Raw genomic sequence first — 15,144 nt, 5'->3', positions numbered from 1 at the left:
TTAACTGGAAATCAACTAGCATTATCCAATTAGTAAAGTTAAATATATAAATAAAGTTTAACTTAAAAGGAAATCACTAACATTTTGCCTTTACAGAGGGCATTGCCACCAGTTGAGAATTTTTTGCTTGTAATAAAAAAATTGTGAATAAAAATACAGAATATTGGGCTGCGATATAGCTCCAATGGTAGTGTGCTCGCCTAGTACACACAAAACCCTTGGTTCAATCCCCAGCACTGTATATACTCGTCAAGTTGGTACACATCTATAATCCTAACATTTTAAGGCAAAACTAGAAGAAATAGAAGGATAAGGCCATTATCTACTATATAGTGAGTTTGACACAAGCCTGAGGTACAAGAAAGCTGATCTCAATACTAAACTAAAAATGAATGCCATTTAATAATAGGAACAAAATAATTATGTATTCCAGAAAGTATTTTTGCAAACTGTCAAATACTTTTATAAAATAAAGACTTCTAAAGTAAAAATGTAATACTTGCAATATGAATATTGGTGCCTAGAAAACATACCCATGAAAGGTTCGAGATAATATAACTCTAAATTAGGGACAGTTGCAGGTTTCATCCAAAGAGAAAAAAATCATAATTTTTTTATGAGAAAAGTTAAATAAAAGAAACTGCATACAAGATTATATATAATAGTATCTGCTCATTAGATGAAATGAAATTGCAAATAAAGCAACATGAGAAATGAATAAAGGATATTACACATCAAATAAACTGCAGAAGAAACACTGTGAAAGAAGACTTTGGAAGTCTAAGAACATCACCTGCTGCACAAGTCTTAGAAAGTGAATGTGAGTGCCCAGTGAGGTCCCACCATGGACTAAGGCTGGTCTTTAATAACAACAAAGACAACAAAACCCAACATACACTTGGAAGCTGAATAATGCTCTACTCAACAATAAAATGGTCAAGGAAGAAATAAAAAAAGAAATTAAGGATTTTTTTTTAGAATTTAATGAAAATGAAAGCGCAACATAACTAAATCTATGGGATACAATGAAGGCATTACTAAGAGAAAAATATCATAGCTCTGAGTGCCTCCAAAAAGAAACTGGAGAAAACATACACTAGCAGCTTGACAGCACAGCTGAAAGCTCTAGAACAAAAAGAAGCAGATACACTGAAGAGGAGTAGACAGCAGGAAATAGTCAAACTCAGAACAGAAATCAACCAAGAATAAACAAAACTAGGAGCTGTTTTTTTCAGAAAATCAACAAGATCAATAAACCCTTAGCCAGACTAACTATAGAGCACATAGAGAGTATTCAAATTAACAAAATAAGAAATGAAAGGGGAGACATAACAACAGAAATGGAAGAAATTCAAGAAATCATCAGATCCTACTAAAAAAGCCTGTACTAAACAAAACTGGAAAATCTGGAGGAAATGGATACATTTTTAGACAGATACCAGATACTAAGTTAAATGAGGATCAAATAAATTATCTAAACAATCCCATAACACCGAAAAAAATAGAAGCAGTCATCAAAAGCCTTACAATATAAATGAGTTCAGTGCAGAATTCTATCAGAAATTTATTAAAGACCTAATACCAATACTCTCCAAACTATTCAACAAAATAGAATCAGATGGAACACTACCTAACTCATTTTTCAAGCCACAATAACACTTGTTCCTAAACCACACAAAGACCTTACAAGGAAAGAGAACTTGAGAACAATTACCCTTATGAACATTGATGCCAAAATAGTCAATAAAATTCTTGCAAACCAAATCCAAGACCACATCAAGATGATCATTCACCATGATCAAGTAGGCTTCATCCCTGGGATGCAGGGATGGATCAATATATGGAAATCCATCAACATAATCTACCATATACACAAACTTAAAGAAAACACATGATCCTTTCACTAGGTACTGAAAAAGCATTGGACTAAATTCAACACCACTTCATGTTAAAAGTATAGGAAAGAGCAGAAATATAAGGCCCATAACTAAGCATAGTAAAAGCAATATACAGCAAACCAATAGCCAACATCAAACTCATTGGTGAGAAACTTGAAACAATCCCACTAAAATCAGGGACTAGACAAGGCTGCACACTCTTTCTCTACCCATTCAACATATTACTGGAAGTCCTGGCTGGAGCAATTAGACAGCAAAAGGAAATCAAAGGGATACTAATTGGAAAGAAAGAAGTAAAAATATCACTATTGGCACATGACATGACAGTATACTTAAGAGACCACAAAAATTCCACCAGAGAATTTTTACAGCTGACAAACAGCTTCAGCAAAATGACTAGATAGAAAGTTAACTCAAACAAATCAACTGCCTTCCTCTACTTAAAGAACAAACATTCTGAGAAAGAAATTAAGGAAAAGATACCCTTCAACAGTCACAAAAAATATGAAATACCTTGGTGTGACCCTAACTATGCACATGAAGGAACTTCAAATCTTTGAAGAAGAAAATTAAAGATCTCGGAAGATGGAAATATCTCCCATGCTCATGGATTGGAAGGATCAACATTGTAGAAATGGCCATCTTACCAAAAGCAATCTACAGATTTAATGCAATCCCCATTAAAATTCCAACTCAATTCTTCATAGAGTTGGAAAGAGCAATTTGCGAATTCACCTGGAATAACAAAAACCTTGAGTAGTGTAATCTATTCTCAATAACAAGAAAACTTCTGCAAGAATCACCATCCCTGACCTCAGGCTATATTACAAAGCAATTGTGTTTAAAACCGCATGGTATTGGTATAAAGACAGGCAGGTAAATTAATGGAACAGAATAGAAGATCCAGAAATGAACTCTCACAATATGGTCAATTGATCTTTTACAAAAGAGCTGAAAATATTCAGTGGATAAAGGACAGCCTCTTCAACAAATGGTGTTAGTTCAACCGGCAATCAGCATGCAGAATGAAAATAAACCCTTTCTTTATCTCCTTGTACAAAGTTCAAGTGCAAGTGGATCTAAGATCTCCACATAAAACCAGCTACACTGAAACTATTAAAAGAGAAAGTAGGGAAAAGCTAAGAACACAAAGACATAGGAAAATTTCTTGAACAGAACACCAATGGCTTATGCTCTAAGATCAAAAATTGGTAAATGGGACTTAATATATTCAAAAATTTTGTAAGGCTAAGGACACTGTCAAGAAAAAAAAGTGGGAGCCAACAAATTGAGAAAGTATCTTTATCAATTCCACATCTGATAGAGGTCTAATATCCAATATATACAAAGAATTCAAGAAACTAGACTCCAGAGAATCAAACAAGTCTATTAAAAATTGGCTACAGAGTTAAACAAAAATTTCTCAACTGAGGAATATTGAATGGCTGAGAAGCACCTAAAGAAATGCTTGACATCCCTAGTCATCAGGGAAATGCAAATCAAAACAACCCTGAGATTCCACCTCACACCAGTCAGAATGGCTAAGATCAAAAACTCAGATGATACTAGAAGCTGGTGAGGATATGAAGGAAGAGGAACACTCCTCTACTGTTGTTGGGGTTGTATGGTGGTACAACCACTCTGGAAATTAATCTGGTGGTCCTTAGAAAATTGGACCTAGTAGTACCTGAGGACCCAGCTATACTACTCCTGGGCATATACCCCCAAAATGCTCCAACATATAATGAGGACACATACTCCACCATGGTCATAGCAGCCTTATTTATAATAGCCAGAAGCTGGAAAGAACCCAGATGTCCTTCAGTAGAAGAATGAACACAGAAATTCTGGTATATCTACACAATGGAGTACTACTCAGCTCTTGGAAACAATGACTTTATGAAACTCCTAAGAAAATGGATGCATCTAGAGAATATCATCCTGAGGGAGGTAACCCAGTCACAAAAGAAGAGACATAATATGCTGTCACTGATAATTGGATACTAGCCCCAGAAAGCTCTTAATACCCAAGAAACAACAAGTATTCTGTAAACTCTGCCCGGCTCTCTCTGTGCTTCGGTTACTAACAGCACAATCTCACCAGGTCTGTGTTCCCAGATCTCTGAGTATTTATTTTTTTCTACTACAGAAAGCATCAAGAAGAAAAGTGTGTCTGTCTTATTAAATGTGTAGATATTACACTTTCACTGAGAGGAGAGTTCTTTTGGTAAGCTATTTAATGCACCCCCAGTGCTTCTTCACTGATGGTGGGCCAAGGTAGAGTCATATCTTGCAAATTTATTAGCTACAAAATGTAGCACAGGGATGCTAACATAAAAGTGGCATGGGGCCAACAGCAGCAACATTAAAATTACAGAGCACCTAGGGAGAAGGCTGGATGAAGTGACAAACTCTCTTCTAGCCTATGTTGCCCAAGACATAGAGCAAGTGTGGGTCTTCAGGATTAAGGAGGAAGATTGCGTTTACAGAGACAACTTAGACTCCCTGCAGTCTTTGCGAGTGAACAAAACTAGTATTTGTTCCTGTGGGTTGGAAAAGATGGCAGGGTATATATTCACACTTAAGGAAAGCTCTGAGGTTGGGGGCAGCTGGGAGGGTGGAATAAAGCAATTTGCAGTCTTTGAGTGCTGGTGAAGTTGCTTCAAGGATGGTCACCTTGAGCTTGCACATCAGTCTATACAGTGTGTTCTATGTAACAAGTGTATATTAAATAAAATGACTTGTGTATCCACTGATGTTTGAAACCATTCACATAAGAGCCTCAGAAAACCCAACCCACTGAAATGGAAGAGAATGTGGCTTATGGGAGCACCAGATAAAGCTCTAGGCATTTTTAGGTTGTTAAATAATATAAGAATGGGGGTGAGGGAAAGTGAGCCATGAGCTACAGAGGCTCTAGGAGGCACAGACACGTTGCAGCAGCAAAGAGGCTGAAGAACTGACACCTACTGAAACAATATATTAAAGTTACAGGAAGTGATGTGTGGCCGGTGAAGGCCCTTGGTGATGACTATAAACAAAAGGAAGGAGGTGATTACTGTGGAAAGAGAGAAAGAAACGAGGTATGGTGATGTGGACTGTATCACATACAAACCAACCTGCCAAGTCCCTAGCACTAATATATATGTACATTTACTTTCCCCCACAAGACCCTTATGGTCTGCATGGTGCTTTTCATTGTCTGTCAAAACGAGAGGCACTGAGAGACAGAGAACTTGCTACTTGTATGAGATCTGACAGCTGCAACCTAAAACCAGAGTGAATATTCACATGGAGCTAATGTTAATGGTCAAAACATTAATCAAAAGAAAGACATCATGCATTTAATTTATTATTTCCCATTTTCGATTTTTTTCTCCACCTTATTATTTTTAAACAATATAGACCTTTATGGAACGGCTGAGACAATAATAGCTTGTATAATTATAAAAAAATCATCAAATCCATGATGCAAAACTAAATGGAGAGTCTGCTTCTATTTGTACAATGTAAGAATCATCTGGATATGAACAAATAGAATCTGATGCCTGAAGCACCAAAGTTGAAAATTCCAAAGCCTGTTCACATTGAGATATGAAAAACTAGTGTATGGCCACTCTGGGTGCTCGGGCACAATTTAGATATTGAGTGGTAATGTGACCATCTCTATCATTCATTCTCAAATACCTCCAAATGTTCAAAATGTGCATGACAGCAACTTCCTGTTCACACCTGATACTGGGTTATCACCACGTAGGAAGCTCCTCACAGGTGCATCAAGGAACCTCCCTACAATCTGATTGGCATTTACACTAGCTCCATGCAGGTTTTCTTAGACATGTGTCCAATGTGTAACTTCAGTGTGCTAATGTATTTTTGGCCCTTTTCATGAGTTTTAGCTTTTTAAAAATTCTTTCATGACTATTTACAGCTCTTGCTGCAGTTTCTTTGTCCTTTGAATATTAAGGTGCTTCCCAGAAATAGTTCAGCTTTGGTTCTTTTGTGCACTGATCCATGTCCCTAGTGTACATATAGTGGTGTATGCAGGTTTTTCACACTATTGCCTTTTAATTATGACATGTCTAGATAAAAGCCACCTGGATAAAAGAAGACAAAGCTAGCAGTGGTAACTACATTCTGACAAGTTCTAGACCTGTGGTGTAGGGATAGGACTGGGTTCGGTCTGTGGCATTTCCAGTCAAGGCCAAGTCCCATAGCTGGAGCTAAATAGTTTCAGTAGGGCCTTAGGGAGCAGCTCTTCACCTTTGTGACTGTCTCAAAGACTGCCATTACCTGATTTGTTCATTTAGAAAAGCATGTTAACCAGAATAACTCCTTTCAGCTGTCAATCCTGAGACAGTCACAAAGCTAAGTTTGGGAGCTTTGTCTCCCATCTCTAAGGTGAATTCATTCTTAAATTAGGGGAGTCCTCATGGTGAAAACAATACCAGATCTTTCATGGTTCCAACAAGCCATTAATAACTACTCATAACACTGTCTACACCCGGGGGTTGCCAGGGCCTGCATTTGAGTAGGTACCATACAATGATTTGCCAGAAGGTCTTACCTTCTCGTTGCTTCTCTACATAATGGGAGATATTGAAGATCAACGATATCACCAGAGCCAAGCCCAAGAAGGCTAGAAGTCCCCAGAGGAAGAAGGGGCATCCAGAGTTTCCTAAAATCAAACGTGGATATGTTTGTGACATGAACAACATATTATACATCAGTTTTACTTCAGTTAAGGTCGTGATTCAAATCACGGTAGTTAGCTGAGATGGCAGTTCACAACAGTGATTGTTATGCTTGAGAGGCTAAGTTACTAGAATTACTAGGAGATTAGAAAAGCCTGGGCTCTGTAGTCAGGGTCTGTCTCAAAATTACTAAGAGGAGTAAGCCAGCAGTGGTCCATCGGTGATCCAGGGACACAGGACTGGCGAGGAGGCATTCCGACTAACCATGGTGCAGAGAGATCTCTGAAGAGCGGTTCCCCGGTCCTCCTCCCAGCCCCAGCTTGGTTCAGGGAACCAGTAACCCGGCATCAGGCTATTTCCAGCTGGACGACACTGAGTGCAGAGCACACATTTAGACCATCCACCACCAGGAACAGCGGTGATCCAGCAGTGATCCAGGGACACAAGACTGACAACAAGATGGCAAGAGGAAAGGGAAAGAACATACTCAAGGGAAACCAAGACAACCTAGCAACACCAATACCCAGCTCTCCCATCACAGCAAACAGCAGAATGTCAAACACTCCAGAAAAAGAAGATGAAGACCAAAAAATCATACCTCAAGATGATAATAGAGATCCTTAAAAAAGAACGGGAGGAAAAGCATAAAGAATTAGAAGCTTTTAAAGAGGAAACAAGAAAAACACTCAAAGAACTCAAAGAACTAGAGGAAAACAGAACCAAAGAGATGAAGGAATGGAAGAAGAAATTTAAAACATAAATGGACACAATAAAGAAAACACTAAAAGAGACAATCCTAGAGATAGAAAACCTAAAAAAAAAAATCAGGAGTTACAGATGCAAGCATTTCCAATAGACTACAAGTGATGGCCGAATACAACATTGAAAACATAGACAAAACAGTCAGAGAAGATGCAAAAACCAAAAAGCTCCTAACCCAAAATGTCCAGGAGATCCAGGACACAATGAGAAGACTAAACTTAAGAATAATAGGAATAAAAGAGGGCAAAGAATATAAACTCAGAGACACAGTAAATATCTTCAACAAAATCATAGAAGAAAACTTCCCTACCCTTAAGAATGAGATGACCATGAGCATAAAACAAGCCTACCGAACTCCAAATAGATTGGAACAGGAAAGAAATTCCTCCTGACACATAATAGTCAAAACGCCAAGTGCCCAAAGTAAAGAAAAAAATATTAAAAGGAAAAAGGGCCATGTAACATATAAAGGCAGACCAATCACACCTGACTTCTCAACAGAGACTATGAAAGCTAGAAGAGCCTGGACAGACATCATGCAGACCCTAAGAAAGCACAGGTGCCAGCCAAAGCTTCTATACCCATCAAAACTCTCAATCACCATAGATGGAGAGACTAAGATATTCTAAGACAAAACTAAATTTGCAAAATATCTGACAACAAACCCGGCACTACAACGAATTATAGGGGGAAAACCCAATACAATGAGGGGAACTACATCCTAATAAAAACAAGAAAACTCCTAAGCAAGAAAACCAAAATAAGAAAGACAAACAGGCACAATTCAACCTCCAAAAGCAAAATTAGCAGGAAACAGCAACCACTATTCCTTGATATCTGTTAACATAAATGGACTCAATTCCCCAATAAAAAGACATAGGCTATCAGACTGGATACATAAACAAAACTCAGCAATGTGCTGCATACAGGAAACTCATCTCAGAGACAAAGACAGACACTATCTCAGAGTAAAAGGTTGGGAAAAAACCTTCCAAGCAAATGGCCCCAAGAAGCAAGCTGGAGTGGCCATTCAAATATCGAATAAAGTAGATTTTCAACCAAAAGTTATCAAAAAAGATAAGGAAGGACACTTTTTACTCATTACAGGGGAAATTTGTCAGGAGGAACTCTCAATCCTTAACATATATGCTCCAAATACAAAAGCACCCATATTCATAAAAAACCCTACTAAAGCTAAAAAAAATACATTGCACCCCACACAATAATAGTGGGAGACCTCAATACCCCACTCTCACCGATGGACAGATCAGGGAAACAAAAACTGAACAAGGGCACTGTAAAACTAGCAGAGGTTATGAACCAACTGGAATTAACAGATATCTACAGAACATATCATTCTAAAACAAAAGAGTATACCTTCTTCTCAGTACCTCAAGGCACCTTCTCGAAAATTGACCACATAATCGGTCACAAAATGAGCCTCAATCGATATAAGAAGATTGAAATACTCCCCTGCATCCTTTCAGATCACCATGGTCTAAGACTGGTCTTTAATAACAAAAAAGACAACAAAAAGCCCACATACACATGGAACCTAAACAATGCTCTATTAAATGATAGCAGGGTCAAAGAAGAAATAAAGAAAGAAATTACGGATTTTCTAGCATTCAATGAAAACGAAAACACAACATACCCAAACCTATGGGATGCAATGAAAGCAGTACTGAGAGGAAAACTCATAGCTCTGAGTGCTTCCAAAAAGAAACTGGAGAGAGTATACATCAGCAACCTGACAGCACAGCTGAAAGCTCTAGAACAAAAGGAAGCAGATACACCCAAGAGGAGTAGACAGCAAGAAATAATCAAACTTAGGGCAGAAATAGACCAAATAGAAACAAAAAGAACAATCCAAAGAATCAACAAAACCAAGAGCTTGTTCTTTGAGAAAATTAACAAGATTGATAAACCCTTAGCCAGACTAACTAGAGGGCAAAGAGAGAGTATCCAAATTAACAAAATCAGAAAGGAAAGTGGAGAAATAGCAATTGAAACTGAGGAAATTCAAGAAATCATCAGATCCTACTACAAAAGCCTATACTCAACAAAGCTGGAAAATCTGGATGAAATGGATGAATTCCTAGACAGATACAAGATACTAAAGTTAAATTAGGACCAGGTAAACAATCTAAATAATCCCATAACACCTAAAAATTAGAGGCAGTCATCAAAAGCCTCCCAACCAAAAAAGCCCAGGTCCAGATGGCTTTAGTGCAGAAATTTATCATTTATTGACGACATAATACCAATACTCTCCAAACTATTCCACAAAATAGAATCAGATGGAACACTACCTAACTCATTTTTTTGAGGCTATAATAACCCTCGTTCCTTTTTTTTTTAAACGACTTTATTTTGCAAAACAAAGATACATGTAAAGATTTTAAACATTTTTTGCTTAAAATTATACATTTTTGTAAGTACTGTTTTTTCAGACATTAAAATAAATTTTACATAAAACCATGTGAATATGTTTTTTAGTCAGTACTTGATTTTTTTCAAGGGCTTGACAGTATGCATTGAAAACCTACTAGTTGCAATAAGCGTAAAGTACATGCAAAACAAAACGCAACATGGAAATAGTCAAAGTCTTCTTGTTTTGTGAATATATGTATATTTTTTTGTTTTCTTTATTTCTTGGACTTCATACAGTCTGTGAGTTGTTTCTGGGGGAGTGCAAGCCTCTGGGGATATCATCCCACTATCAGTGACTGCATATTATGTCTGTTCTTTTGTGACTGGGTTATCTCATTCAGGATGATCTTCTCTAGATGCAGCCATTTTCTTAAGAATTTGGTTAAGTCATTGTTTCTGGTGGCTGAGTAATATTCCATTGTGTATATGTACCACAATTTTTGTATCCATTCGTCTTCTGAAGGACATCTGGGTTCCTTCCAGCTTCTGGCTATTATAAATAGAGCCGCTATGAACATTGTATAACCCTCGTTCCTAATCTACTCAGAGACCCTACAAGGCAAGAGAACCTCAGACCTATCTCACTTATGAACATTGATGCAAAACTACTCAACAAAATCCTTGCAAACAGAATCCAAGAACATATCAAAACGATCATTCACCATGATCAAGTAGGCTTCATCCCTGGCATGCAGGGATGGTTTAACATACGGAAATCCATCAATGTAATTCACCATATAAACAAACTCAAACAAAAAAACCACATGGTCATCTCACTAGATGCTGAGAAAGCATTTGACAAAATTCAACACCCCTTCATCTTAAAAGTCTTGGAAAGAACAGGAATTCAAGGCCCATACCTAAACATAATAAAAGCAATATACAGCAAACCAACAGCCAACATCAAACTTAATGGTGGGAAACTTGAAGCAATCCCACTAAAATCAGGGACTCGACAAGGCTTGCCCACTCTCCCCCTACCTATTCAACATAGTACTGGAAGTCCTGGCCGGAGCAATTAGAAAGCAAAAAGAAATCAATGGAATACAAATTGGAAACGAAGAAGTAAAAACATCACTATTTGCAGATGACATGATAGTGTACTTAAGCAACCCCACAAATTCCACCAGAGAACTCCTACAGCTGATAACCAAGTTCAGCAAAGTGGCTGGATATAAAATTAACTCAAACAAATCAGTAGTCTTCCTATATTCAAAGGACAAACATGTGGAGAAATATATTAGGGAAAAGATACCCTTCACAATAGTCACAAAACTATGAAATATCAAATGGCTGAGAAACATCTAAGGAAGTGCTCAACATCCTTAGCCATCAGAGAAATGCAAATCAAAACAACCCTGAGATTCCACCTCACACCAATCAGATTGGTCAAGATCCAAATCTCAGATGACAGCAGATGCTGGTGAGGATGTGGAGAAAGAGGGACACTTCTTCACTGCTGGTGAGGTTGTAAACTGATACAACCACTCTGGAATCAGTCTGGCAGTTCCTCAAAAAATTGGACAAAGTACTACCTGAAGACCCAGTTATTCCACTTCTGGGCATATACTCCAGAGAAGCTCCAATGTGCAACAAAGATACATCCACCACAATGTTCATTGCAGCTCTATTTATAAAAGCCAGAAGCTGGAAACAACTTCAGTTGATGAATGGATACAAAAATTGTGATACATTTACACAATGGAGTACTACTCAGCTATCAAAAACAATGGCTTAATGAAATTCTTACGGAAATGGATGCATCTGGAGAATTATCCATTTTACTTGTGAGTGATAAAAGGAGTTAGGTTGTTTATTGCCAGTCAACTACCCCAGATGATTTACAGACAGCAGACCAGAATTGATATATCTTGGTAGACATGTCCGTATGACCCATGTCATACACTGATTTTAGAAGATTAATTCTCTGACTATAACCAGTATCAATTAGATAGCTTCTCTATGTCAGCATTTATACCTGATACCAAAGGATCAGTGATTTGAAATAAAAGAAATCCAACCAAGTCATTGCCTTAAGAAACTCTTCTGTGGGGAACATAGATGCTGTGTATAATGAGAATTACGGGATGTCAATGGCTTGCATGTGTAAGTAGGTATGAAAGATCTTAGTTCTTCAGACTTCCTACCCTCTCACCATGAAACCAAGTTAGAGACCATTTTAGAACCTTTCAGAAAATTAAAATATAAAATAAATATATATATATGCTTATTGCTAAAGACAATAAACAGTGTTAAAAACTTTTGTAAAAACATATATTTATTATCTCTTTGTTGTTGTTTTCAGTACATTCTGACCTCTTCTTTTTCCCCTTCTTCCAATGCCACCAGATTCACTACTCCATTTTCATTCAGAAAAAGAGCAGCCCTCCCAGGGACATCCATCAAATACCAGTATAACAAGATACAAGAAGACAAGGAACAAACCCTCATATCAAGGCTGGCAAAGGCCACTCAGTAGGAGGCAAAGAGTTTCCAACACAAAAGTAGGGGTCAGAGACAACCCCTGTTCCCACTTGTAATAGTCTCAGAAAATGCCAAGCTAACATACAGAACAACTGTGTTTAGCTTCTTTTGTCTGTCTTTAAGTGTTTAATGAGAATTCAGGTGGGTACATTTATGTTAAGTTGATACATGATCGGACAGTGGAGAGGTAGGTGGGGAAAAGGTAGGAAAACAGAAGACAACAGAGATGAGGGGAGAAATCAAGATGGAGCCGGAGAAATCAAACCTGGATCCTGGTGGCCGAAATTGGCAATAGGTAGAAAGGAATATTTTAAGGAATTCTATAGGCTTTTATCTCATATAAAAGGGCAGTTTGTATCTTTTTTTCATTTGATGTAATCTTATGGTATAAAGGGTTTGTGGATTGAGAGTTTGGTTCATAAACCTGTATGAAAACCAATTGGGCTATAGAGTGGTGTTTGTGATGGTGGTGGAGGAAAGAAAACTCCAGGGCAGTAATTCTACCCCGGGCAGAAGCACTATGGTGGGTGTAGTGAACCACCTGGGAAGGGAATCTTGTGGAGAGTGTAGATCGTGGACCAAGGGATTGAGTCTATGTTTTTGGCTCCACACTAGAGTGGGGCCAGAGGAGTTAGACAATGGGGGCCGATAAAAAGATAAGCCATCTATCTTTTTAATATTTACAAGTGTCAATAAAATCATTTTTGTTTTTCTACTGTTTTCCCTATCTCAGATACAACATTTGGATTTTGGTTGTTTCTTTGACTTCTTATTGATACTTAAATAACTGTTTAGTTTCTATCAGAAGTTCTTGTGTTCAAGTGGACATCATTGACCTTTAAATAAACATGTTCAGGCACATGAAGATTTATATACATTACATATATGTTTCTGATGTAGACATGCACATTTATATGTACATATAATTTACATGGCGTTTATTTGCATGGGTGTGGTGCATGTGCATGAGTGTGTGTGTGTGTGTGTGTGTGTGTGTGTGTGTGTGTGTAGGCACATACTGAGTAGAGGGTGCTTCTCACTCTATTTCTTTCTGCCTTCTTCCTTTTAGGCAGAGGTTCTCATTGGACGTCTGAGCTAGGTTGGCAGCCAACAAGCTCCAGTGATCCTGTAATGCTGGCTTTACAGACTTATGTAAGGCTACACCCAATGGTTTGGTGGTTGTTGCTTCTTAATTGTGGGTGTTAGGAACTGAGCTCAGGTCTTCCTGTTTTAACTCTTACATATCGAACCCACTCTGCAGCATCAATTATTGCACATTAATTCACACACATAAAACAATATATGTTTAATTTAAGCTATTTTGGATTTTATTTTAAGCCATATATATGTATATGTGTATGTGTATGTATATGTATATACACTTATATATTTAATTTAATACTCCTATTATTTCTATATCTTCAGAACACCATAAACAATTGAGAATAAAGCTATTTCTGACTTTCTTTTGTAACAATATCTAATGTGTTCTTTACAAAATAATTTTCAAGAATTACTTAAATCTTGAATAATGATCTCTTGAATAAGGATAGTGAAATATGTGGAGTTTTTTCCTTTAAGGAAATATCAATGTCTCATAAAATATAAAACAATAGAAGCCCTAATCATTTTTCTATGCAATATTTTTATTAAAGACACTCTATCAAGTATTTATTAATTATTCTATAATATAATAACTATCAACTCTATCAAATATACATGTCATATGATATTGTATATATACATGAAACTGTTTGATTACTTTCTTTTCTTTGTTTGTTGGAAACAGTTTATGTGACCTAGGCTGGTCTTAAGCTCATTAGTGCTGGGATTACATAGATACACTGCCATGATCAGGATTTATTGATTTTTATATAGGTATCAGCTTGAAAAATAACAACACAAGAAGCCTGGGGATATTTGTAAAGTACTGGCTATTAAAACTACATACCCTCAATGTTTTTAAGTTAAAAAATTATGAAGATGCATAACCAGATGAAAGAACATATATTCAGACGAGAGATTCCTCAGTGGGTTAAGTGTTGAGCCTCACCACCTTGGGATAGATCCCTAGAGTCTACACGGTGGAAGGAGAGAACCACATCCTGGAAGTTGTCTCCTGACTTCAAAACACAAATAGATAAACATAATTTAAAAACATTATGGATACGTGAGTGTGTGTGTGTGTGTGTGTGTGTGTGTGTGTGTGTGTGTTTGTGTGTGTGTGTAGACTTTTATATCTTATCACTCAAAGTCTTAAACAGTATCTTCTCAGGCAAGCCTGGTTCTGTTTCTGTGTGCTCTGTTGACCAGTGCTTTGTATTTCCTGCTGTTCTGGAGGATTCTACATTACCCAGCACTCCTGGCAGAAACACCTAGTCCCAATTGTTATCCTCCCACTGAACTCTGGGTAAAGTTGGTGAGAGGTTTTTTTTTTTTTCATGTGTGTGAATGCATGTCGTACAAACATGGACACAGATGTATATGCTAGTGTACTTGTCTATGTTAGGGGTGTGATGGCCAGAGACTGATGTTAGCTGTTTTTCTCTTGCTTATCCACATTTTATTTTGAGACAGGGTCTCCCAGTGAGCTGAATTTCCCTGTTTTGGGCTATAGATATATAATCAACAGGTACACCTTTTAAATAGGTTCTGTGAATCTGAACTCAGGTCCTCGTGTGTGACGAACATGTACTCTACCTTCTGAGCCCTCTCCTCAGTCCAAGATTTTCTTGTTGAATGCTCCCTACAGCCTATGACAGAGGTAATGTCTGTGCCTGTCTCTGCCCAAACAGAGAGCATCAAGTTGTATTCCTTATCACCAATTCTTTCCATGAGATTCTACTTCATATTTTCTGCTTATCTTTGAGGCG

The 15,144-nt window shown here is 37.4% G+C and overlaps 1 protein-coding gene across 1 annotated transcript in view; it reads right to left on the bottom strand.

Moving 5' to 3' along the window:
- The window catches only part of TRAT1 (T cell receptor associated transmembrane adaptor 1), a gene marked incomplete at both ends in the record, with an annotated part of 32,635 nt that extends 25,789 nt beyond the window's left edge, over positions 1-6,846 (bottom strand). The window contains 2 exons of the mRNA XM_080919492.1: positions 6,466-6,576; positions 6,783-6,846. Of these exons, the coding sequence (XP_080775618.1) occupies positions 6,466-6,576; positions 6,783-6,846 (175 nt within the window). The remainder of the gene's footprint in view (positions 1-6,465; positions 6,577-6,782) is intronic.
- Positions 6,847-15,144: the final 8,298 nt, after the last annotated feature.

Source organism: Micromys minutus (genome assembly GCF_963924665.1).
Source record: "Micromys minutus genome assembly, chromosome: 7".
In the NCBI taxonomy this organism is placed as follows: Eukaryota; Metazoa; Chordata; class Mammalia; order Rodentia; family Muridae; genus Micromys; species Micromys minutus.
This window is presented reverse-complemented; position numbering and strand designations above follow the sequence as displayed.